The 24,309-nt window shown below is 50.1% G+C and overlaps 2 protein-coding genes across 5 annotated transcripts in view; one reads left to right on the top strand and one right to left on the bottom strand.

Annotated features, from left to right (window-relative positions):
- Brd3 (bromodomain containing 3) overlaps positions 1-11,805 on the top strand; it is a 30,991-nt gene extending 19,186 nt beyond the window's left edge. For 3 of the 4 annotated variants that reach the window (XM_052181947.1, XM_052181949.1, XM_052181948.1), the window contains exons 8-13: positions 2,590-2,781; positions 3,620-3,670; positions 4,019-4,260; positions 6,914-7,206; positions 8,046-8,171; positions 8,974-11,805. In XM_052181947.1, the coding sequence (XP_052037907.1) occupies positions 2,590-2,781; positions 3,620-3,670; positions 4,019-4,260; positions 6,914-7,206; positions 8,046-8,171; positions 8,974-9,089 (1,020 nt within the window). In that variant the 3' untranslated portion in view covers positions 9,090-11,805. The remainder of the gene's footprint in view (positions 1-2,589; positions 2,782-3,619; positions 3,671-4,018; positions 4,261-6,913; positions 7,207-8,045; positions 8,172-8,973) is intronic. The other variant, XM_052181950.1, reaches the window with a different exon arrangement.
- Positions 11,806-13,146: 1,341 nt separating this feature from the next.
- Brd3os (BRD3 opposite strand) lies at positions 13,147-14,803 on the bottom strand. Its single transcript, XM_052181079.1, has 2 exons — positions 14,365-14,803; positions 13,147-14,259 (listed from the first exon to the last, which is right to left on the bottom strand). Exon 2 carries the CDS (start codon positions 13,826-13,828, stop codon positions 13,574-13,576), a length of 255 nt encoding a protein of 84 aa, XP_052037039.1. The 5' UTR covers positions 13,829-14,259; positions 14,365-14,803; the 3' UTR covers positions 13,147-13,573.
- Positions 14,804-24,309: the final 9,506 nt, after the last annotated feature.

Genomic DNA, 24,309 nt, shown 5'->3' with positions numbered 1-24,309 from the left:
TAACAGTTGTATTAGTCCCATAGATATAGTCTGTGCACACCAGGACAATGATACAAGTCTCCAGAGCATCCCCAGCAGACAGGCCTCTGAGGTGCTTTGCTTCCACAGCCCATTTTACCTGTGTGGAGGTGAGATCCTGCTGATCATAGAGTGGATTCCAGGATATATAGGCAGATATAGCCTCTGATTCTGCAAGCTGCAGGCTGGAATAGGAAGCCAGGCGGGAAGCAGGCAGTGCCCTGTGGCTGCAGAAGCCCACGCCTAGCTGTCCTACAGAGTATCGCTACCTGTCTGGGGCTGGTGGGTGTCCGTTCTATGAGGTGTTAAAGCAGGGCTGGGTCTGTTCACTGACAGCAACTCTGTTAGAGAGAAACCACAGACTGTCTTAAGGGGAGACCAGAGTGTTCTGCATAGCCTTCAGGGCAAGGGTGGGCAAATCTACATGGTCTCACCCAGGGTGTGTGAAGACTTCTATGTACACGTGGTGTACTGTGTGGACACGTGGTGCACTGTGTGGACATGTGTACTGCCAAGGACCAGGTGCTGCATAGAACACCAGGATTTCTGCTCCTGATGATTGGTTATTTGTTTGGAGGAAGTTATCAAAAGACTTTCCATTTGGTGACAGAGGTAAAGATGATAAAGTTTCTCAGCACCTGAACATTCTTATTTTGGTTTTTGTTTGTTGGTTTTTTATGTTATTGTTGCTGTTTTTAACTGAGTCTCAGGGGCTAGAAAGATGACTTAAGTGGTTAAGAGCACTTGTTACTCTTGCATAGGACCTGCATTTGGTTCCCAGCACTTGCTTGGTGGCCCACAACTATCTATAACTCCAGTTCCAGGGGATCTGATGCTCTTCTGGCCTCTGAGCAGTGCAGGCATGTGGTTCATATGCATATGTGCAGGCAAAACACACATAAAACACAAATTTAAAAAAAAAATCTTTAAAATCGAGTCTGGTTCTGTAACTTAGGCTAGTCTTCAATTTGTAGCTATCTCAGTTTCCTGAATTTTGGTATTAGAGGTATCCCACTATACCTGGCTTGGGGACCCAGAATGTTCTATGAACATTTCTTAGTTCCCTAACAGCCATCTTGGGTTATGAGGGTTGGTGGGCAAGCCCCTTTTCCCCACTTGTGGGTCCTCCAAATGTTTCTCACCTCCCTTTGAAAGTGGACCTCTGTGAGGCATAAGGTCTCTTCAGTGCTGGCTGTGCCCTGCTCCTTCTGGGCAGACCCTTCTGGGAAACAGGGCACAGTAGTTATGGAGGTCCTCTTATGTGCAGAGGTAAAGAGGTAACTTTAGGTCCTGTCTACTTTATCTCTGTGGACTTGCTTGCTTGCTGTGGACTCCGGAAAGATTGTCATGCAGTGTCAACGGGCACTGTGCTGCTAAAAGCCAGTCTGTCAGCCAGGCGGTGGTATACACCTTGGTGGAAGCAGAAGTCTCTGTGAGTTCAAGGCCAGCCTGGTCTATGGAGTGAGTTCCAGGAAAGGTAGGGCTACACAGAGAAACCCTGTCTTGAAAAACAAAACAAAACGAAGGCCAGCTGTCCTGAAGAAGGTGATTGTTAGCCACCCGGCCATAGAGGGTGACAGGAGCTTTCCTATCAGTGCTGTTGGATAAATGCTGTGGGGGAAGGGACAGTTACCACTGTTAATTTTATTGATTGTGCTCTGGGGGCCGGAGCCCAACACCATAATGACTTGCCAGGAGTAGCTTCCCACACCTCTGACTTGTTAGTTCAGAACCTGAGTGTTGGGAGGGATCTAAGCGCACTCTCAGTAGCACTTTTAGAAGCTGGGCGCGCATGTGCGCACATGCTCACAAATGTCTGGGTAGGTCCAGTAGATGAGGCAGGCAACAGGAGCACCCCCTTATTTTCCACATGACCCCCCTCATCCCTTTCCATCTCATGATAGAGTGCTCTCTTTTTTTGTTTTTGTTTTTTGTTTTGATTTTTTTTTTTTTTTTTTTTGAGGCAGGGTTTCTCTGTATAGCCCTGGCTTTCTTGGAACTCACTCTGTAGACCAGGCTGGCCTCGAACTCAGAAATCCGCCTGCCTCTGTCTCCCAGAGTGCTGGGATTACAGGCGTGCGCCACCACCGCCCGGCAGAGTGTTCTTCATCAAGGTTTTCCAAGGGCTTGGTTGGTCCTGCAGCAGCTGCAAGGGACTTTGTAAAGTTCGCTTTGCTAGAATTCAGCTTTGCCCATTCTGGTGTGTCACTCCATAAAAGCCCAGGGCGGGGATCAGGTGGTCAGGCCAGCTCCAAGTCCCCTGTGGCTGAGGTCCCTGCTTGTCTTTAGGGCTGATGGGAAGGCACACTTGGAGGAGCCAGGGCTACAGGGTTGTTTTTGCCTCCCGCACAAGACTTGCAGGTTTAGTCACAGGGAGCTGTCTGCCACACTCTAGAAAGTTAGGTCTGTGACTGCCTGGCCTCTTTCCCTCGTTTTAGGCCTGCACTGAGAAATTTGTCCCTTGGCAGAGCCTGAGCCCTGTGTGGTATGGTCCTGCTCAAGAGCATCTTCGGTGCCAGCAAGGCTACCTTGCAGGTGTGCAGGTGTTGAGATGTCCCTCTTTTTCCCCAGGACGTGTTTGAAATGAGGTTTGCCAAGATGCCTGATGAGCCCGTGGAGGCGCCTGCACTGCCCACTCCCACAGCCCCCATCGTGAGCAAAGGGGCGGAGAGCAGCCGCAGCAGCGAGGAGAGCTCTTCCGATTCAGGCAGCTCAGACTCAGAGGAGGAGCGAGCCACCCGGCTAGCCGAGTTGCAGGAGCAGGTGAGGATAACCACCTCTGCTGCTTCCCACTGGGCATGGGCCGGAGCTGGCTCCCTGCCAGCCAGCCAGCCCTTTCCCTTCCGTGACCTGCTGCAGCCCTTGTCTGTGCTGGTGGAGCAACCTCTGGTGGGGCCTCACAGAGCCTTCCTGGGTCTGAGGAGGCTGAGCCTGACACACAAGAGCACACAGGTGGCAGAAAGCACTTGTATGCCTGGGTCATTCTCGGGTCCCTGGGGGTGGGACTCTCCAAAAAGTCCTGGAAGTCATACACAGCCATGGACACGCAGCTACAGTGGGTGTGCTCCAGTCTCCAAGAACCCCATGGAGCCTGGCTCAGATCTGTGCCTCTCATGCCCTCCTTTGCCTCAGTCTCCCTTGCTGTGCAGAATGAGGTGACATGACTGTTCTGAGGAACAGTCCAACTACATGAACTACTTTCCCAGGTGTGGCAGCCAGGTCTGCGAAGTCAGAGCACAGCCACCAAGACAGTAGTCTGCGTGAGCAGGTGGCTCCAGGGGGAGGCAGGGCTAGGAGAATAGTGTCACCAGGTGGAGCTGCATGTCAGATTCTGGGGTGATGAGGTCATGGAGCAAGGAATTGGCCATGATCTGTGTGGCCTTAGGGCTAATGAGTCCTTCCCACTGCATGGTACCTTTCCCTGTTGGCTATGTATGTAGCTTTTCCTGAGGTACCCAGGAGCCACACAGGCCACCTGCTTACGTGTACATGGTGGGTCGCGGCCCCTCCCTGAGACATGAGTGCAGCACTCTGTCTTGCCAGCTGCTGGTCGGGCCACGGGAGGATGAGCCGCTGTCATTGTCTCGCTTTGATCCCGCAGACTGACTGCGGAGCCTTCCAGGATCAGCTGTTGAATGTCTCCTCTGTGCAGGTGCTTACGCTAGTCCTCTCATCTGAAAGATAAGCATTAACGATGAAAGTATTAGCTGCTGTTACCAAGTTCCTCCTGTGTCACCTGCCCCAAGCCCTGCCTATGAGCAACCACCCTGGGAGGTGGGTCCCTGTCCCCCATAGGTGAGGAAACAGGGTCAGAAGGTGACATGACTCACCAGCAGGCACAGAGAGGGGCAGAGTGGGCTGGGAAGTACTTCCCTGCATCTCTCTGGCTTCCAGAGGCAGAGTGGGGCCCAAATGCCCCTGGTTTATCCCACATAGTTGAGGCAGCCACAGGGGTTCAGAGCTGCCCAGGGTACCTGCTTAGCTGCTTGCTCTTTTCTAGCTGAAGGCCGTGCACGAACAGCTGGCTGCCTTGTCTCAGGCCCCAGTGAACAAACCAAAGAAGAAGAAAGAGAAGAAGGAAAAGGAGAAGAAGAAGAAAGACAAGGACAAAGACAAAGAGAAGGACAAGCACAAGGCCAAGTCTGAGGAGGAGAAGAAGGCCAAGGCAGCCCCAGCAGCCAAGCAGGCCCAGCAGAAGAAGGCTCCCACCAAGAAGGCCAATAGCACAACCACAGCCAGCAGGTGGGTGGTCACCTGCCAGGTCCTCTGACCACCTTAGGGCACAAGGACTGCCAGATCTGGGATGTGGAGCCTTGGCTACATGGAAACTGGGGTAGGGCTTCGGGGAGGAAGAGGGTTTACTGTAGCTAGGTGGAAGCAGCAACTGCGGCTAGCAGGTGAGCAGGTAGGCAGTAGAAGCTGGGTACTGAGCCTTAATGGGAGGTTAGCGGATTGCTCCTTTGGGTGGCATTGATACTACTGGGGAAACTGAGAGGATGTGTGTAGACTGCCGAGAGCACTGCTTTGGTAAGGTGTCCTCCGAGGAAGGGCTCATGTTCTGGCCATTGTAGAGGGTAAGTTCTTGGGCAGCAGTCATGGAAGCAAGGACACTGCCTTGGAATGGTAGTGCCGCTGGAGTTGGCAGCGGTGAGGCTGATGGCTGGGATGGCTGCTTGGGAATGGGAATGGAAGGCTTTAGTGCCTAGGGTCAGGAGGGCGGTGTGTAGCCTGGAGCCGAGCAGGTGGTCTCTGCGCTCACCTGCCTTTGCCTCTTTTTTCTCTCTCCCTTGGAAAGGATGTAGAAATCCATTTTCACACTGTCTTTGTCTGGATTTGGAGGCTGTGTAATGCTGATCCCCAAAAATGGTGCGATACAATATTTTCAGTAATTAAGGACAGTTTTTAAGAAGACTGTTTACTTTTTTCCTATTTCCTGGCGGTCGAGCATCTGGGGGACTCCTGCAGTCCCCATCCTGTACGTCCTGGCTCTGATGCATAGTCTGTAAGACTGAGATGTCTTCCTGGGCAGATGGCACACGGCCGGTACCCAGGCTCTTCCAGATAACAGTCCTTGATGGGAAGCCTTCCCTATTGTCACTTTTTTTTTGTTTGTTGTTTGGATTTGGTTTTTTTCGAGACAGGGTTTCTCTGTGTAGCTCTGGCTGTCCTGGAACTCACTCTGTTTACCAGGCTGGCCTGGAACTCAGAAACCTGCCTGCCTTTGCCTCCCAGAGTGCTGGGATTACAGGCATGCACCACCACTGCCGGGCCCTATTGTCACTTTTAATCTCTTCTTTTGGACAGGGTCTCTCTGTCCTGGAGTTCATTGCGTATACCAGGCTGGCCTCAAACACAGAGATCTACCTGTTTTTGCCTCCTGGGATCAAGGTGTGTACCACCACACCTGACCTGCTTTAAAAAAAAAAAACTTTTTTTAAGATTTATTTATTATTATCTAAGTACACTGTAGTTATTTTCAGACACACCAGAAGAGGGCATCAGATCTCATTACTGATGGTTGTGAGCCACCATGTCATTGCTGGGATTTGAACTCAGGACCTTTAGACGAGCAGTCAGTGCCCTTAACTGCTGAGCCATCTCTCCAGCCCTAAAATTTTTTAAAAAGTATTTTTTTTTTTTATGTGTTGCCTACATGTATAACTGTGTACCATGAATATGTGTCCCCCTCAGAAGCCAACAAAGGATATCTGATCCCTGGAACTGGGGTCACAAGTAGTCGAAAGCTACTGTGTGGGTTCTGAGATCCAGATCTTCTGTGAGAACAGAGCTCTTAAGTCGGGCAGTGGTGGCGCACGCCTTTAATCCCAGCACTTGGGAGGTAGAGGCAGGCGGATTTCTGAGTTCGAGGCCAGCTTGGTCTACAGAGTGAGTTCCAGGACAGCCAGGGCTACACAGAGAAATCCTGTCTCGAAAAACCAAAAAAAAAAAAAGAGAGAGAGAGAGAGAGAGAGAACAGAGCTCTTAGCCACCGAACCATCTCTTCAGGCTCCCTTTAAACTCTTTAAAATTACTTGTAGTGCTGGGTGGGCATGGTGCCACACATTGTTAATCCAAGCACTGAGGAGTCAGAGATGATCTCTGTGAGGCCAAGGCCAGCCTGGTCTACAATAGTGCATTTCAGGCCAGCAAGAGCTGTGTGTGTGTGTGTGTGTGTGTGTGTGTGTGCGCGTGTGTGTGTGTGCGCGCGCGCACACGTGGAGGTCAGAGGACAGTCTATAAGAGGGTTCTCCCATTGCTTTCTGTATACATTGGGGAGTGAACGAGGATTTACAGACCTTCACCCACCAAGCTGTCTCACAGCTTAGCCTTCTTTGTAAAAATTTAATATAGTCGTGTGCTGGGTGCTGGGATCACACCCCCACCATCTTTCCCCACCATCTCAGAGACAGGGTCTTATTACCATCTTGCCTGTTGAGTTTATATGGTGTGTTTTACCAGCTTGGTAGCTTTGTCACTGAAGGTCTTGTTTCTCATGTGACCGTCTCTTCTGTCAGCCACTCACACTCAGTGCAATAACTGATGCACTTGGACTTCACCGACCGTGTTATCATGCTCTCTGTCCCTGGCTTTTTATTTTCCTTTCCAAATTTTATGTAGTATGAATGTGGAGATCTGGTTTTGACCTGTTAGGTTTGAGAGGTGGTAGGTAGTTCCTGACGGAACCCTGGGCCAGGAAGCAGCTGTTCTGACCCAGAACAGGGTCATGCTCGTCTCTGGCAGGCAGGCCTCCTCACACAGCTTGCCCAGCTCTCCTTCCTGAGGAACCTTAGGTAAAGTCCCGGGAAGAGAACAGTCTTTAGTGAAGGAGAAAGGGGCTAGGTGGTGGGACAGGTAACCGAGACTCAACACCACGTGGCTCCGTCTTCTGCCTCAGACAGCTCAAGAAGGGCGGCAAGCAGGCATCTGCGTCCTATGACTCAGAGGAAGAGGAGGAGGGCCTGCCCATGAGCTATGATGAAAAGCGGCAACTCAGCCTGGACATCAACCGGCTGCCCGGCGAGAAGCTAGGACGTGTGGTGCACATCATTCAGTCTCGGGAGCCCTCGCTTCGGGACTCAAACCCAGACGAGATTGAGATTGACTTTGAGACCCTGAAGCCAACCACGCTGCGGGAACTGGAGAGATATGTCAAGTCTTGTTTACAGAAAAAGCAGAGGAAACCATTGTGTAAGTTGTCTGGGAGAGCATGGTGCTGGTAGTCTCTGCAGCTCCTAAGAGTGGGCCCTGGGCCCTGCTTTGCTCTTTAAGCCTGCCCTCATGCCTGCCGCCACACCTCTTCCCTGTTTTCCGGTAGGGAAGATTCGTATTGGGCCTCAGCTGGCCTGTCTGTGAACAATAGGCCGTGGGGTTGGCCCAGCCCGTTCATTTACGCCCAGGTAGGGCCCTTTTCATACCCCTTCTTAAGGCTCCATCTGGGGCTTTGGCTGTAGGGAAGAGTCACTTCATTGATCACGTGATCACTGATTTCCTCAGGATGAACCCTGACCCTAGCTAAAGTGCACCCTGAATTTGATGGCTTTAGCAGACAGGGACCAGTCATTGCCTGGGTCTGTGGGTGCTAGGAGCTGGGGGGAAGAGAAGTCCCAAGGCAGCCTGGCACTATCTGGGTCTACGCCAGCCGACATGTGGCTGCTGAGGAGTGTTTGGTCCCTGATCACTCTGGAACAACAGACTTGAGGATGGTGATGGGATGGGCCAGGGAGTGCAAGGTGAACTCTCCTAGACCGTGGCAGGCTCTAGGGCTCAGGCAGGACAGTGGCTGTGTTGAGGGACGACTGAGACGGTCTGTGCCCTTCACATGGAAACAAATGACAGGTCATAGCCCAGGCTCAGGACTCCAGGGAGGAAAAGAGATGAGGATACACGATGAGGACTCAGTGGGTGTGTCGTGGCAGCAAGGCCGGTGGTGCATGTGCTCACCACCAGCGTGTGGGACTGGGCTTTGTGGCCACCCGGTTGGATGCTGGCTTTGGTAGGGAATCTCTTATTGCTTACTTACTCCACAGCAACGAGTGGGAAGAAGCAGGCAGCCAAATCGAAAGAGGAGCTAGCTCAGGAGAAGAAAAAGGAGCTGGAGAAGCGGCTACAGGATGTCAGCGGACAGCTGAACAGCAAAAAACCCACTAAGAAAGGTAACCATTGAGGCCTTTCATTGTGGGCAAGAGCATGCCAGCTTCTAACACCTCTTAGCCTTTAGGAGTGGGGGCTTCTTTGGCTGTTGGGGTAGTTGTAGATTTAAAGATCTATGCAGTTGGGCTCTTGGAAGGCTGGTCTTGATGCCAAGGGCCTGCTCACCCCTAAACATCAGTCACCAGCTTGTAGTAAGTGGTAGGTTTCTGGCTTTCTAACCCCAACATGTTAAATTGGTACAGTGAGCAAGCACTACCTCCAGTCAGGGCTTCTGCATTGAGTTTGTTTGGCCATAGATTTAGGTGAGTAGGATTTTTGGTTGGTTTTTTTTTTTTTTTTTTTTTTTTTTTTTTTTTTTTTTTTTTTTTTTTTTGATTTTTGGATTTGGTTTTTTGAGACAGGGTTTCTCTGTGTAGCCCTGACTGTTCTGGAACTCACTCTGTAGACCAGGCTGGCCTTGAACTCAGAAATCCGCCTGCCTCTGCCTCCCAGAGTACAGGGATTACAGGCGTGTGCCGCCACCCCCCAGCTGTGAGTAGGTATTTTTGTCTCTTCCTTTTCCTTTGGCTTCAGAGATGCTCTATCTCTGAACAGCAGGATGTGTGGCAATGGTCTGAGAGCAGTGGTCAGTTGGGATCCTACCTAGACAAGTGTCTTAGTGCAGCCGTGTGGCCACTGGATGCTGGTTTATGGGGCATTCTTCAAATATTTATTGTCAAGACACATGACTTGTGACAGTGGCAGTGTGCACACTTTTGATGACATGCTGCTCAGCGAGGTCTCCCACTCCTGTGTCCCCTGCAGAGAAATCCGGCTCAGCGCCCTCAGGAGGCCCGTCAAGGCTCAGCAGCAGCAGCTCCTCTGAGTCTGCGAGTAGCAGCTCCAGTGGGTCGAGCTCCGACAGCAGTGACTCAGAGTGAACTAGGACTGGAACAGAGCTGGACAAATGGACGTGGCGCACGCCAACGCAGTGTCCCCTCCTATGGTTAATATACTTTCGTTCCATGGTGTGCAGGTTTTCTTTTACTTCAGTGTTATGATCTCTTCCAGCTGTGCTCCGGTAGGGCGGAGAGCCTCGCACATGCACCAGGCCCCACGAGAGGGCCAAGCTCTGCGGGGGAAATGCCTTTGCAGCTCGGTTTAGTTATTTGGAGACTGCGCCTGGGATGCTAACCTGATGGCCATAGACACGGCGGGCTGGAGGTGTGGCTGGACCTGCCCAATCCCTCCTCAGGCCCAGCCTCTCCCATAGTAACTTGAAGGAAGCTTTTCAAGGGTATTTCTCTGGAATGGGCTCTGTGTTTCAAAGCTGTTAGAACACTAACCAGCTGGTTGCTTCTCTCCACGGGGGCTGAAGACACGTGTCAGCCCATGGGAACCAGCCTGGGCGGGCCCTAGTGGAGGGTCCTGGTAGTTGCAGACCAGAGCGTCACACATCTGGGCTGGACATGGAGGAGAGGGGTGCTGAGTTCTTTGGTCCTTTGGCTGTGTGTGCAGTGTGCAGATTTCGGGATACCGAAACTTTTACCTCAACTTAAGGGAATAAAAACTAAAAACAAACAAAAAGATTTAAAAAAACCTTTTTTGTAAGTTCATCCATTTTCTACAGAAGTCCAGCCCAGCATCCCCACTTGGCTAGCGCTACCCGGCTGCCACCGCCTAACGCTCTGAACCGCCTCCCCAGTTTTATGTATATATAAATACTTTATTTATTAACATCATTGGTCATTTTTTAAAAAATGAAAAAGAAAAAAAAAGAAAAAACATAAATAAGTGCATTGAAAGAAACATTGAGGATGCAGGCCTCTGGCCACAGGGAGCCTAGGCCGGTGCGGCGCACCCGTCCCAGTGCTGGTGTTCATCGTGGCTGGCTTCTCGGGGCTCGTTGGCTTTTTTTTTTTTTTTTTTTTTTCTGTTTTTTAAAATGAAATTCGGGGACTTTCCAAGTGTAAACACCCTTCAGCTGCAGCACATCTTCATTATCTGTTAAGTCTTTTCTTACTAACTTCTGGTCTTATAAAAGACATCAACGGAGGGAACCTCGGTTCTTTAACACAAGCTTTGTATGTAAGCTGAGAGAAAAGTGATGTATATCAGGTCAAGGCCTTGACATTTAATTTTCTATTGTAAAAAGTAATAAGACACAGAGTTTAACAGAAAGTCCTGTTGGGTTTGTTGTTTTTGAGGCTGCCGGATGATTTTGGAACGCAGGGTCAGCCTGGGGTAGTTGTGAGCTTTGTGGCCTCAGGCAGGAGCGCACAGCACAGGCCGGTCTCCCAGGCCTGGGAGCACTTCCCACTGCAGCCTGCAGAGGCTCTCCTTGACCTGCCTGCTTTCCACATGCGTTCCTATCCAAGAATTTCCAGTTAGCCCAGAAGAGACTGGTTCTCCTGACCCCACTGAGGGCCCCAAGGTCAGGGTCTTCCATTGCTTCTAGGCAGAGCTAAGGACTCATCCTCACCCATGTAGCCCTACATGGACAGGCAGTGTGGGTGGGTGCAAGCTCTGGAACAGGCTGGCTGGCATGTCTGCACGCCTGGTGAGTAATCAGCCACTTAAACTTATAAGCCAGTTTTGTTTATAATAAAGATATAAGTGGATTTTAAGGTTCCATTTTTTTTTAAGGTTACCCTTGTTTTTCAAAGGTATTTTTTAAACAGATCTTTAATAGAATATTTAAGCTGTGACTGTAAGAAATAAACAAGAGTAAACTGACAGACCTTCACGTGGGGTCTCAGTGGTGGCCTACCATGACAGCTTAGCCTGTGTGCCTAGGCAAGGCACAGTGCCTGGGCATATGTAGAGAGTGCCCCTGTGAGCTGCTGGGCAAGCAGAGTCTGGCCCTGAGGTGATTCCCCGCAGCAGGGCGCTGGTACAGAGCTGGGCATGGGGTGGACGGTCTGGCATTCCTGTGGCTGTGGTCCCTACTGAGCAGCCTTGGTCATTGGTGCTTTTAACTTTTTTTTTCTTTGTGTCCAGACTTAAATTGTTTTGTCTTCAGAGTTTTGGAGGACCCCAGTCCCCACAGTGCCAGGCTGCAGGGTAACTGCCATTCCCTAGACTGTCCAGTGCAGAGGTAGAGGGCAGCTGTCCACTGGCTTCCTTAAGGGTCAAATGCAGGGCTGGGGTGGGCACTTGGCAGTCTGGGTCTCAGACCTCCGCAGGCTGGGTAGCTCAGCTTGCTTGCAGACTGGAGACGTTTTCTTGTGTGGTTTTCTGGGGTTTGTCCTGCAGCTGTCATGGCTTTACAGTCACTTGGGAAATGCAAGCCACTGTTAAAGCTTCCTCCTGTTCACCACTGTCCCTGCTCCTGGCATGACTCTTCCAGAAGCTTTCCTTTTTTTATATATATATCTATATATATATATATATTTAAAATGTTCTTTTCTGTATGATGTGCATGCAAGTTTACCGTAACTTTTCTTAAACTTTTTAGTGCCGTTTCTAGTATATTCCTGTAAATGTCAGTTACTGAAAATGAGTCCATTGTAAGTAGTTTAGCTTGTTTTTTGCAATGCCGGCCTCAACACCACAAGAGTAAAAAAACGGTAGGAAGTACTCTGGTGTCTCTGGTAATCATGAACCTTTCTCCTAGGGTATTTGTTTTGTTTTCATAATAAAAAGAAAGGGAAAGAAGACTGTGTCTGTGTGGTGCTCTGGCTGCACGCCCTCTTCGTAAGGGCTCCTGGCGAGCGAGCTCCTTACCCCTCAGCTCTTACAGCTCTTGGAAGAGCACACAAAGCGCCCGAGCGGCTGCTGTCCTGTCATGGCCCTCTGCAGTCCTCAGTTACACGGCCTGCTGTCCTAAGTGAGTGCAAGCGTCTCCTGAGGTCTCACCATGTCCCTTGCTGCAGTCAGCTGACAGGTTCCTTGTGGCATAGGCCTGCAAGTGTAGTGGGCACAGTGAAGTGTGGGTTAGAACCTATAAAGAGCCCTAGACTACTCACTAAAAGCAGGCCATGGATTGGCTTAGGCACAGCGAAGAAGGGTGCGCGCCCTTTGATAAGGTAGTATCAAGCCTACCTTAGCACACTTGCTGATAGTGTCTTCCAGCATTGCCTGGCCTAGCACAGACAGCACCTTCCTGTAGTGTGAGCAGCTTCGTGGCCTCCCACTGCCCTACACGGAGTGTGCTGCTTGTGCGCTGTCCATATCTGCTATCCATCCGACGACAGCTGCTCCCGCAACGCTCACACTCCCAACAGTCAGTGGTCTGTCTACAAGGTAATGTGCAGTGTTACAGATGGATGGCCTTGGGTTCATGTAATGTGTGAGCAGGTGACGGGAATTCCAGATACACTCAAAGCTTGCTTGCAGGACTTCAGTTGAACTGAAAGGCCTGACAGAAACTGGAACTTGAAACAATTTCCAAGTGTTAGGCACCAAGGCCAGGCCAACCAACCTGTACTATATAATGTGCTTCCTCTACATTTACGGGAATATACCACAAAAGTCCAACCTATACCCTGAATTTCAGCAGGGACTGAGCCAAAGGACCTGGGCCTTCAGGAAGGAGGCTCCAGCTAGTCAGGCTAGATGAAGTGTTGGAGGAATGTACTGTGACCTGATAGTTCTAGCTGAGTCGCAGATGAGCACATCTGTATGATATCCACACTACAGTGAACACAGCCATGCGTGAGACCTGCCTTTTGCATACAAGCCAGTTGCCATCTGCCAGCTGGGTGGTAGAGTTAGGTGCCTGGTGAGGAGTGGGCAGAGTAACTTCATCACCATTACTGTTATATTAGAAAGCCAAGTAAGGGGCTGTAGAGATGGCTCAGCGGTTAAGAGCACAGACTTCTCTTCTCCTGAGTTCAAATCCCAGCAACCACATGGTGGCTCGCAACCATCTATAATGAGATCGGATGCCCTCTGAAGAGTGTAACTATACAGTGTAGTTACATATAATAAATAAATAATCTTTAAAAAAAAAAAAAGCCAAGTAAGGTTTTATACAAGAAAAAATGAGAAAGGGGAGAGTCTTAAGATGTTTATTTAGAAAGCTCAGTTTTGACAAAACGCATTTGCATGGCCACAGGGTGGACCTTGGCTAACCTCTGAGAGAGCCTTTGCAACCTGGTAGAAGAGAGGGTCCAATTCGTCACCATCAGAATCCACTCTTTCCCATACTTGAATAGGCTTGGAATCACTTTGGGGCACATCTGGTGGCCAGTGTGGATGCTATCACAATGCAGTAATGTCACTACTAGCACTGGCCCCCCTTTCACATGTCACAGCAGTGAGCTGACAGATCTGGGACTCTGCAAGAAGAGAGGCCCCACCTGACCCCTGGACCTGGCGGTGAAGGGAGCATCAGTACCTGATGTGCCGCTAATAAAGGTTGGGTGACATTCTTGGGTGTTGGGTTTTTATACCACAGCCATCAAGGGTCTTCTCCCTGGAATTACATGATTGAGCAAAACTTAGACTGACCAGTGTCCCTAGAGACCCCAAGCTGGTTTTTGTCGCGGACTAAGATGGCCTCATTTCCATACTGGGAGTACCACATGCTGCGGCTTCTGCTCAGATATGTACTGGGTGGCACAGACTCCAACTTCTGCTGCTGCTGCTGCCAAATGAGCAAGGACGTGTCCCTGTACCGGAGGCGGGCATAGGATTCTGACAGGGCCTTCTCTGCCAGCGGGACTCGCCCACTCATCCCCCAGGCCCAGGGGCCTGCACACCTGGCTTCCCTCCGAGGCCAGGAACAGCTGGCTGCTTTGTTAACTATTTGGCCAACAGCCTTGATGGCTGCTGGGTCTGGGAGTCCTTGTTCAACTTAATAGTGAAAGTAGGTAACTGAGACCTTCCAAGATCCTCAGGAGGGCAGGAGAATCCAAGACCATTCAGAAGCCATGTGAGAGCCATTCCAGACAAAGTGCTACAGTGTTGACAGTGATTCCACACCACTGCTGGGAAGCCTGTTAGGTGTCCACTGCCTCTGCAATACTGAGCTCAAAGAGATGGATCCAGGGTTCCTGCAGCAGGGGCTGACCTGTCCACACCACTCAAAACACAATGGGGATGTGGACTAAACGTTGGTTCAGGTCCTTTCTTCTAGTCAGTCTTCCACTCTTACCAAGGGTGACACTGCAAAGGGAAGAAACTGTTGGGAGGGGAGGGGCACAGGCCCAGCACGGGCCTCGCTACCAGGAGCAGCCTCTATGGGCCAGAGAGTTCAGCGAGGCTACTCACGGTTGCAGCTAGGTGAGCTGAGTGGAAAGATGGGGCGGGTAGACAATCGCAGGTCCCTTAATAACCCACGGATGGTTGGTGGTCCCAGGGCCTCCTCTCCGCTGGTGAGAGAAGCGTTCCTCAGCTACCATAGCAGAGAGCTCCTGGGAGGAGGAAGGATGCGAGCTCCATGTCCCTGAGCCCGGCAAAGTCACCGCTTGCCCGGATGCTCCAGCTAAGCAGGCTTTGCCACCTGCGCTCGCGGACACGCGTGGACCTGCTGACGCAAGGGATCCAGGTCCCGGGCCGAGCCTGGAGGCCGCGGCTACGTCTCCATGGCAGCGTCACAGGCGTGGCGAGCCGAGCGCCGAGGATCCGCCTGCGGACGGACCCATCGATCTCTGTGGACTGGACCAAAGACCCAGAGGGAGAGGAGGAGGGTCTAGAGAGCGGTGGGGAAGGAAAGGGGAGGGACTGGCGGGCGAAGGGGGAGCTGGGAGAGAGGAGGAACTTAGGGGGGCGGAGAGAAGAGGGGGAGGAGGTGAGCGAGAGAAAAGGGAGAGGGGGAGGAGCTGGAAGAGAGAAAGTGGCAAAAGAGGTCGGGAAGAGCAAGGTCCAGGATAAGTTAAGAGTGGAGAGAGAGGAGGACCCCGAGAAAATAGGGAGTATGTAGTAGGGGGAGAGGGGAGCAGGAGAAGAAAGCTGGGGAGGAGAGGATGAAGATTGAGAGGCGGAGCCTGAAGAGGCAAGGGAGAAGGGGCGTTTGGGAGGAGCAGAGGGGGCATTGCGGGAGTCAGGGGCGGGGGCGATTAAAGACAAAGGAGAAGCCAGGATAGTAATGGAGCCTGGGGAAGACACACAGGAGTCAAGATTGGGCGTGGGGTGGGGCTAAGAGCTGGGGAGAAGAGCTTGGGGGTGGGCGTGGGAGGAGCATGGAGAGTGAGGAGCAACCAGGAGGCCTCCTGGAGGAGATGCTGAAGAGGGAGTAGGAGTTAGCGTTTCAGGCACCTTCGCAATTCTCGATCCTGACATGGTTCCTGAGACTTTTAGGTTTGGGATGGGGCTTTTGTGGTCTGGAGTTTGACTCCACGGCCTTGGGCATGTTAGGCAAGTGCTCTAAGGTGAAGCTTTGTCTTCAGTTCCTAGTTCCTTTCTGCAGTTTCCTTGTCAGGCCTATTCCTGTTACAATTGCCATTCCACTCAGATAATGGGCAAACTTGTTTTCAATGTATTTAATGTGGCGTGGGATGCATCATTTCAAAAGTAGCTGTGAAACCCCGCCCTTCCACATACTGCTCATTTGAATTGTCCTAAAGCCCCAGGAAAATTCAGCGTACACCGATTAGACTTGGCTGCACACTTGTCCATCATTTTTCTTTTCTTTCCTTTCTTTTTCTTTTTTTTTTTTTTTGGTTTTTCGAGACAGGGTTTCTCTGTGGACTCCTGGCTATCCTAGAACTCACTCTGTAGACGCTGGCCTCGAACTCAGAAATCTGCCTGCCTCTGCCTCCCAAGTGCTGGGATTACAGTTGTGCGCCACCACACCCGGCTTATCGTTTTTCTTCATAGGGTTTTATTTTCGCAGTTTAGTCCGATGTCAGTTAAGAATATTGACATCAGTGGGTTGTGGAGAAGGATGGGATGGTGGTTGGAACTTTCCAGGTAGAGGCAGGTAGATCTCTGAGTTTGAGGCCAGCTTAGTCTAGGCAGTGAGTTTCAGGTCAACCATGGCTACCTAACAAGACCTTGTCCAAAAAGATAAGAGAGAGAAAAGAGAAAAGAATATTGACCCCATGGACAGCCCCAAAACAAAACCAAAGTGCAGAATACCATTTTGTTGTTGTTTTGTTTTGCTTTGCTTTTCAAGATTGGGTTTCTCGCTTTGTTGACCAGGCTGTCCTCAAACTCACAGAGATCCGCCTGCCTCGTGCCTCCTGAGTCCTGGGACTAAAGGCTTGTACCACCATTCTCCAGCTTGGAATACCAATTTCTTTATCTGTCTGCCTGTCTGTCCATCTGTCTATTTGTGTGTGCATATGTGTGCTCGTGCCCATTACTGACGGGACAATTTCCCTAGCAGCCTAGCTTCACAGTGCTTCACTGTGTAGCCCAGGTAGCCCATGTCCTCCTTGAGGAGGAGTTTGAGACAGTTTCTCTGTGTACCTGTCCCTTCCCTCCCCTCCCCTCCCTTTCCCTTCCCTTCCCTCCCCGCCCCTCCCCTCCCCTCCCCCTCCCCTCCCCTCCCCTCCCCTCCCCTCCCCTCCCCCTTTCCCTTCCCTTTTCTCCTTCTCCTCCTCCTTTTTTTTTTTTTTGCCTTGTTTGAGACAGGTTTTCTCTGTATAGCCCTGGCTGTTCTGGACTCATTCTGTAGACGAGGCTGGCCTTGAATTCACAGAGATCCACCTGCCTCTGCCTTCCAAGTGCTGAGATTAAAGGTGATTAAAGGTGCCAACACACCTGGCTCTTCTTGAGTTTTTTGTTTTGTTTTGTTTGTTATTTAAAGATTTATTTATTTCATGTATGTGACTACACTGCAGCTGTCTTCAGATACATCAGGAGAAGGCATGGGATCCCATTACAAATGGTTGTGAGCCACCATGTGGTTGCTGGGAATTGAACTCAGGACCTCTGGAAGAATAGTCAGTGTTCTTAACTGCTGAGCCATCCCTCCAGCTCCTCTTGTTGCGTTCTTCTTCTTCCTCCTCCTCCCCCTCCTCTTCCTCCTTCTTTTTCTCCGCCTCACCCCCCTGCCCCAGCTAAGGATCAAACCCAGGGCCTTGTGCTTGCTAGGCAAGCACTCTACCACTGAGCTAAATCCCTAATGATTTTCCTGCCTTAGCCTCTACGGTGTTGGGTGCTGAGATTATAGGTTCAAGTGACCATTAAGAGACACTACCTGATTTCTGAGGGCAGGCCGTGGCGGGTAAGCTGGCCCCTCCTGGCTCTGCATTTTGGGTGCTTGCAGAAGCTTTCCCTAGAGCTATGCTGCCTGACCCTTGGTGCTACTGGTTCCAATGTGTGGCCAAGCCTCGGATCTCCAGCTGCCTGATGATGAGTCCAGTCGCTGGTGGTTCTTCCTGACTGGTTCATGCTTCACAGCATACTTTACTTTCCGTAGCTATTCTGTGGCTTCCTGTAGTGGTGTGGCCCTGCAGGGGACGTCACAGTAAAGCCGCATATTCGTCTGAACTGACCGAACTGTATTCCTTCTCAGTTCTGGAAGGGAGCTGTTTGAACTTCTGTTGTGGTTTGGCAGTCGGGGATGTAGCTCAGTCTAGCATGCACACAGCCCGGGTTAGAGCCCAATCACTTCATAAAACAAAACTGGGTGTGGTGGTGCAACCTGAATCCCCCCCACACTGGAGGTGGAGGCAGAAAAATCAGATGTCCAAGCTCATAGTGAGTTTAAGGCCAACCTGCTCTACTCAAGACTCTGTCTTTAAAAAATAAATAATTGTGGACAAGGTCACTCCTCTTGCTGCCAGAACTTTGCAGTGTCTCCTTAGCTTGCGGATGAGTCACTCCACCATCTATGTCTCCGCCTCATTGACTGACCGCCTGGCCAGTCCCCTTCTTTCTTTTGTGCCCTGTGTTACTAAGTCTCTAAGGATACAACACTAGATTGAGAGGCCATGAAAAGAATCTAAAATGACTTCATTGTCAAGACCGCTTCCCTTAACCAGAACCCAAACCCATTTTGGGCCTTGGATTTCATGTGCACATGTCTTGGGGGTTGAGGGGAACACACCATTTACCCTGCTACAAAACCTAACACAGAAATTGGTGTAGAAAAAATGGGGGAGGTCAGGGTTGGTTATCTGGCCAGGTTGTGGCGGAAAGCTGTGGATACGGCTAGTCTTAGGGGATGGGTCAAAGGGCAACATTAACTGAACACTGATTAATCAGAGTGTTCCCTCTGGTCACCAGGGGAGTGGAGCTCAGTAGCAGCTCTGAGGACCCAGATGGTGAGAAAAAAAAGAGTATGGAATTTATTTCTTCATTCATTCATTCATTCATTCACTCATTTATTTGTTTAGACAATGTCACTATGTATATCACTACCTAAAACTCACTACATAGTCTAAGGAGGCTCCGAATTTACAATTCTCCTGCCTTAGCTTCTTTTCTTTTTTAAAAAATTTATTTATTTATTATATATAACACACTGTAGCTGTCTTCAGACACCAGAAGAGGGTGTCAGATCTCATTACAGATGGTTGTGAGCCACCATGTGGTTGCTGGGATTTGAACTCAGGACCTCTGGAAGAGCAGTCAGTGCTCTTAACCACTGAGCCATCTCTCCAGCCCCAACTTCTTTTCTTCTTCTTCTCCTTCTCCTCCCCCTCCTCTTCCTCCTTCTTTTATTTATTTATTTTTTTGGTTTTTCAAGACAGGGTTTCTCTCTGTAGCCCTAGCTGTCCTGGAACTCACTCTGTAGTCCTCTGTCTCTGTAGCCTGGCTGTCCTCTGAAGTCTGTAGACTGGCCTCAAACTCAGAAATCCGCTTGCCTCTGCCTCCCAAGTGCTGGGACTAAGGGCATGCACCACCACTGCCTGGCGTGCCTCAGCTTCTATTATAGGCTTGCATCACCAGACCTGGCAAACCCAGTGTTTTGTGTACACAGAACATGTGCTGACCCTTAGCCCTTAGCCCAGTGTAATATTTAGTATTCAAATTTTGAAATTTTGATGTATGTATACAATGTTTTTTTAATCTTTTTGTTTGTTTGTTTGTTTGTTTGAGACAGGGTTTCTCTGTATAGCCCTGGCTGTCCTGGAACTCACTCTGTAGACCAGGCTGGCCTCGAACTCAGAAATCCACCTGCCTCTGCCTCCCAGAGTGCTGGGATTAAAGGCGTGCGCCACCACCGCCGACTTACAATGTTTTTTTAATCTTTTTGTTTGTTTGTTTGTTTGTTTGAGACAGGGTTTCTCTGTATAGCCCTGGCTGTCCTGGAACTCACTCTGTAGACCCGTGTTCCCCCTCCCCCAATCTTATCAAACCTCTACTAACTCTCTCCAACTCTTCCCTAGGACCTACCAACCCCATGTCTCTCTTGATTTCATGTCCTTTTATTATTATTTTGTTGTTGGTTTTGTTTGTTTGTTTTTTGTTCCGAGACAAGATCTCACTATTCTGGCTGGCCTGGAACTCCTTATATAGACTAAGATGGCTTCTTTAAAGACTTATTTATTTATTGTATACAAGTACACTGTAGCTGTCTTCAGACACGCCAGAAGAGGGCATCAGATCTCATTACAGATGTGGTTGCTGAGAATTGAACTCAGGACCTCTGGAAGAGCAGTCAGTGCTCTTAACCGCTGAGCCATCTCTCCAGCCTCATCCAACCCAGCTGGCTTCTAACTCAAGGGATTCTCTTGCCTCTGTCTCCCAATGATGGGAGTGCACACCATGCCCAGCAGTTAGTGCGACTGTCAATAGCACATTGTGTCTAATTAACACTGACACTATGCACATGTGGTTATCCACTGGGGCACGAACAACCTACCAGTGCCCGTATCCCCAAGGAAAAGTGACTCTCTCGCTCTCAGAGTCGATCAGCTGCCAGTAGCTTTTTCATTAGGAGTGGCACCTCAGGAGTCCTCACCCACCAATGCTGAAATTCTGACTGGCTTGATGCTGTGCAGGTCTTTTGCAGACACCCACAGCTGCTGTGAGCTGCTGTGTGCAGCAGCTGTCTCACAGGAGACAACACCCCACAGCTCTCCTCAGCAATTCCGTCCTTTTGCCCACTCCTCTGTGTGTGCTGTTCCCTGACCCTTGGCTGAGGGGAGGTTCATGTAGATGGCCCATCTGTGGCTGGGCTCTCAGAGTTCCAGTGCTGTCTGCCAGCCCGAGGCTGTGCCTGTGTGCCAGGCTTTGTCAGGGAGAAGTTGCCACTGTTTGTCCCTCTGTTTTGTTTTTAAGTTATTTATTTATTTATTTTAGGTTTTGCCTGCATCTATGTGTCAGTTTGCCACATGCATGCCTGGTGTCCTCAGAAGAAGGTGTGGGATCCCCTGGGACTGCAGCTATAGATGGTTGTGAGCCATCCTGTGGGTCCCATCCTGGGAATCTGCCTGGGGTCCTCTGGAAGAGCAGTCAGTTTTCTTAACTGATGAACCATCTTTCCACCTCTCTGCCCGACCTGTGGTTTTACTGGATCAGGGGTCAGGATGTCTGCATTCCCTTAGGTGCCCAGCCTCAGGCTGTGAGTGAAACAGTGTTGGAGAACTCACCCCTGTGGAGTGAGGGGGACCCTGCGGGCGGTCACAGCTGGGCAGCTCTCTGAGGAGAGAATGAAAACTCAGTTCAGACTGACTTCATCAACCTTACCAGACTTGGGGCGTCTGATGCCAGGCAGCTAGCTCATTGTCAGCGTATTTGAAACAGTACAATATGGGGGGAAGTTTCCTGATGTAATCCAATCCCTGGCAGACAAGGGAGCATAATTACATCAAAACTCAACTCAGGGTACATGCGTTTTCCCCAAGAAGATGGGGTACTAGCTTGAGGACCTAAGGAAGGGTCTGGCCTGATTTTGGTCATACAGAGAGCAAAGAGGTCATTTGGGCTGTTAGCCACCTTGGATCCTAGTTGTGGGAGCTGGAGAAGCCTCTGGCTGTACAGATAATGGAAGGGTCATTTAGATTACTAGCCAGCCTCTAGTCTTGGTTGTAGGAGCCTGATATGACCTGGCCCAACAGATAGCGCAGATCACCAGGCTGTTAATCACCTCCGATTGCCAGCTCTCTGGATGGAAAGACAATCCCGTGTGATTAACATTCCCGGTTTCTCTGGAGATCTGTGGGAACAAGGACCTGCCGTGCTGTGAGCCCTCAGTACTCAGTATTTCCTGTCTCCCAAATCACTGCTTGATCACTCTTCCTATAGTGCCAGCTCCTGAAACAGTCATTCATTGGCACTGGCCTCATGTCACCCTTCCATGCAGTATCTGAAATACCACAGCTGTCACTACATCCTGGCACAGAGTTACTCTATCTTTCTGTTGCTGGGAAAGTGGTAAAAAGGCTGCCCCCTTCTCAGACCCCCAGGACCCCGCCTATCTTCTTGCCTCCAGCTGGATGAAGATCCCCCCGCCAATAGGACACATCGTGTGGAGAAGATGGCTTGCCCAAGGGCTTAGAGCGAGTAGGGGAGCCTAGTCATGGCCTGGCTTCTATGAGTGACTCCAAGCTAGGGAGGCTGAACCTCATTGGGGCCTCTTAAGGGGTTCCATGTCTTAGGAGGCCACCCTTTGGGGCCTCTTCTGTTCTGGCTCAGTCCTTCCTTCCTTCCTTCCTTCCTTCCTTCCTTCCTTCCTTTCCTTTCCTTTCCTTTTTCTTTCCTTTTCCTTCTTTCCTTCCTTCTTCTTTTTATTTTTTTTTTAATTTATTTTATGTATGTGAGTACACTGTAGCTGTCTTCAGACACCAGGTCATTGGATCCCATTACCGACGGTTGTGAGCCACTATGTGGTTGCTGGGAATTGAACTCAGGACCTCTGGAAGAGCAGTCAGTGTTCTTAACCAACCTTTCTTTCTGTTTTGTTTGTTTGTTTGTTTGTTTTTTCTTTTTTCGAGATAGGGTTTCTCTGTATAGCCTGGATGTCCTGGAACTCACTCTGTAGACCAGGCTGGCCTCAAACTCAGAAATCCACCTGCCTCTGCCTCCCAGAGTGCTGGGATTACAGGCGTGCGCCACCACAGCCCAGCCCTTCCTTCCCTTCCTTCCCTTCCTTCCTTCCTTCCTTCCTTCCTTTCTCTTTCTTTCTTTCTTTCTTTCTTTCTTTCTTTCTTTCTTTCTTTCTTTCTTTCTTTCTTTCTTTCTTTCTTTCTTTCTTTCTCTCTCTCTCTTCCTCCCTCCCTCCTTCCCTCCCTCCCTCTTTCTTTCTTTCTTTCTTTCTTTCTTTCTTTCTTTCTTTCTCTCTCTCTCTCTCTCCCTCCTTCCTTCTCTCTCTCTCTCTCTCTCTCTCTCTCTCTCTCTCTCTCTCTCTCGACCGAATCTGTCTATATACCTCTAGCTGTTCTGGAACTTGCTCTGTGGACCAGGCTGCCTTTGAACTCACAGAAATCACCCACCTCTGCCTCTGCCGCTGTCTCTGAAGCGCTAGGATTAAAGGAAGGTATGAGCCACCATGCCTGGTGTCAGTTCTTATCATTACCCAGGGATCTGGGATCACACCCATGCCAGAGCTCTGGCCCTGGCCCAGCAGAAGCTACAGTCAGACCCTTATCCATTTCCAGACAGGAGCCAAGGACTTCTCCAGTCCTGGCTGCCTCCCTCTGTAGAACCAGCTGAGCTTGTGACCCTGGGAAATTCACTCAGCAGCAGGGGATCTCTGGCAGGCTTGGGGGCAGTTGTCATGTTGCATCGGATGGGGGTAAGAGAGACCAGGCAAAGAGGCTGAGTTCTCCTCAGACCACACAGGAGGCAAGAGGCCAGGAAGGGGCAGCATCTTCTGTCCCTAAACATGATACTTCCTATTTGATTCTGACAATCATAAGCTGTAACCTTGTGTTACTATATCTCTCCAAGTCGTGTGTGTGTGTGTGTGTGTGTGTGTGTGTGTGTGTTACTGTGAAATATCTCCCAGATGGGTAGGTGGATGAATGGGGGAATGTGTAGGAGAGTGGGTGGATGAGTGGACAGATAGATGTCTAGATAGCTATGTGTCTTAGGATTTCACTTGCTGTGATAAAACATCATGACAAAAATAAAACTTGGGAGGGCTGGAGAGATGGCTCAGCGGTTAAGAACACCCACTGCTCTTCTAGAGGACTTGAGTTCAAATCCCAGCAACCACATGGTGGCTCACAACCATCTGATGCGCTCTTCTGATGTGTCTGAAAACAGCAACAGTGTACTCATGGAAATAAATCTTAAAAAAAAAAGAAAGAAAGAAAGGGGAGGGGGCAGATTTAAAAAAAAAAAAAAACCTTGGTTGGGAAGGGTTTACTTCAGCCTTCACCTTCGAGGTTATACCTCATCACCGAGAGACAGAATTGAGGACAGGTTCTGGATCCAGGAGCTGAAGCAGGGGCCACGGAGGAACTTGGCTCGTTAGCCAAGGGCTTACTCCTCAGAGCCTGCTCAGCCACTCTTTGTTTCTTTATTTCTTTTTTTAAAGATTTATTTATTTTATGTATGTGAGTACACTGTTGCTGTCTTCAGAGACACCAGAAGAGGGCATCAGATCCCATTACAGATGGTTGTGAGCCACCATGTGGTTGCTGGGATTTGAACTCAGGACCTCTGGAAGAGCAGTCAGTGCTCTTCCCTCCCTCCCTCCCTCCGTCCCTCCCTCCCTCCCTCCTTTCCTTCCTTCCTTCCTTCCTTCCTTCCTTCCTTCCTTCCTTTCTTCCTTCCTCCTTTCAAGACAGGGTTTTTCTGTGGAGTCAGTCCTGACTGTCCTGGAATTTTCTTTGTAGACCAGGCTGGCCTCGAATTTATGTAGCTCTGTTTGCTTCTGCCTACCAAATGCTGGGATTAAAAACATGTGCATCCATTCCTGGCTGCCTGCTTTCTTATATAATTCAGAAATACCTGACTAGGGTGGCACTTCCCCCTTATAGGCTGGCCCTGCAGACATCAATCATTAATCAAAATAAATAAATTAATAAAAAATGCCCCCATAGGTTTGTGCATGGGCTAATCTGGTGGGGAAATCGTCTCAACTGAGACTTCTTCTTTTCAGATGTCTGCCTTGTGTTAAGCCAACAATACAAAAAGGAAACCTAATCAGGGCAGTGGGTGTGAGTGGTGGTGGGGCGGTTGAGTGAGTGGGATGGATGGCTGGGTGGGTAGGTGGCTGGGGAGGCAGTGATGGGTAAACAGGTGTGTGGATGCAGAGCAAGTAGGTGGAGATATGGCTGGGTAGATGGGTAGGTAAGCAGGTACACAGGGTGGGTAGGAGGGTGAGTGGAGTCACAAACTCATGCCAAACATGGTGCTGGGTGCTGGGAG

Source organism: Apodemus sylvaticus, chromosome 5, assembly GCF_947179515.1.
Source record: "Apodemus sylvaticus chromosome 5, mApoSyl1.1, whole genome shotgun sequence".
NCBI classification, from domain to species: Eukaryota; Metazoa; Chordata; class Mammalia; order Rodentia; family Muridae; genus Apodemus; species Apodemus sylvaticus.
Note: the sequence above shows the minus strand (reverse complement) of the source record. Positions and strands in the feature narration are given on the sequence as shown.

Excerpts from the sequence above, each read along its gene's own strand:
- Brd3os (XM_052181079.1), bottom strand. The coding sequence starts at position 13,828 with ATGAGTGGGCGAGTCCCGCTGGCAGAGAAGGCCCTGTCAGAATCCTAT.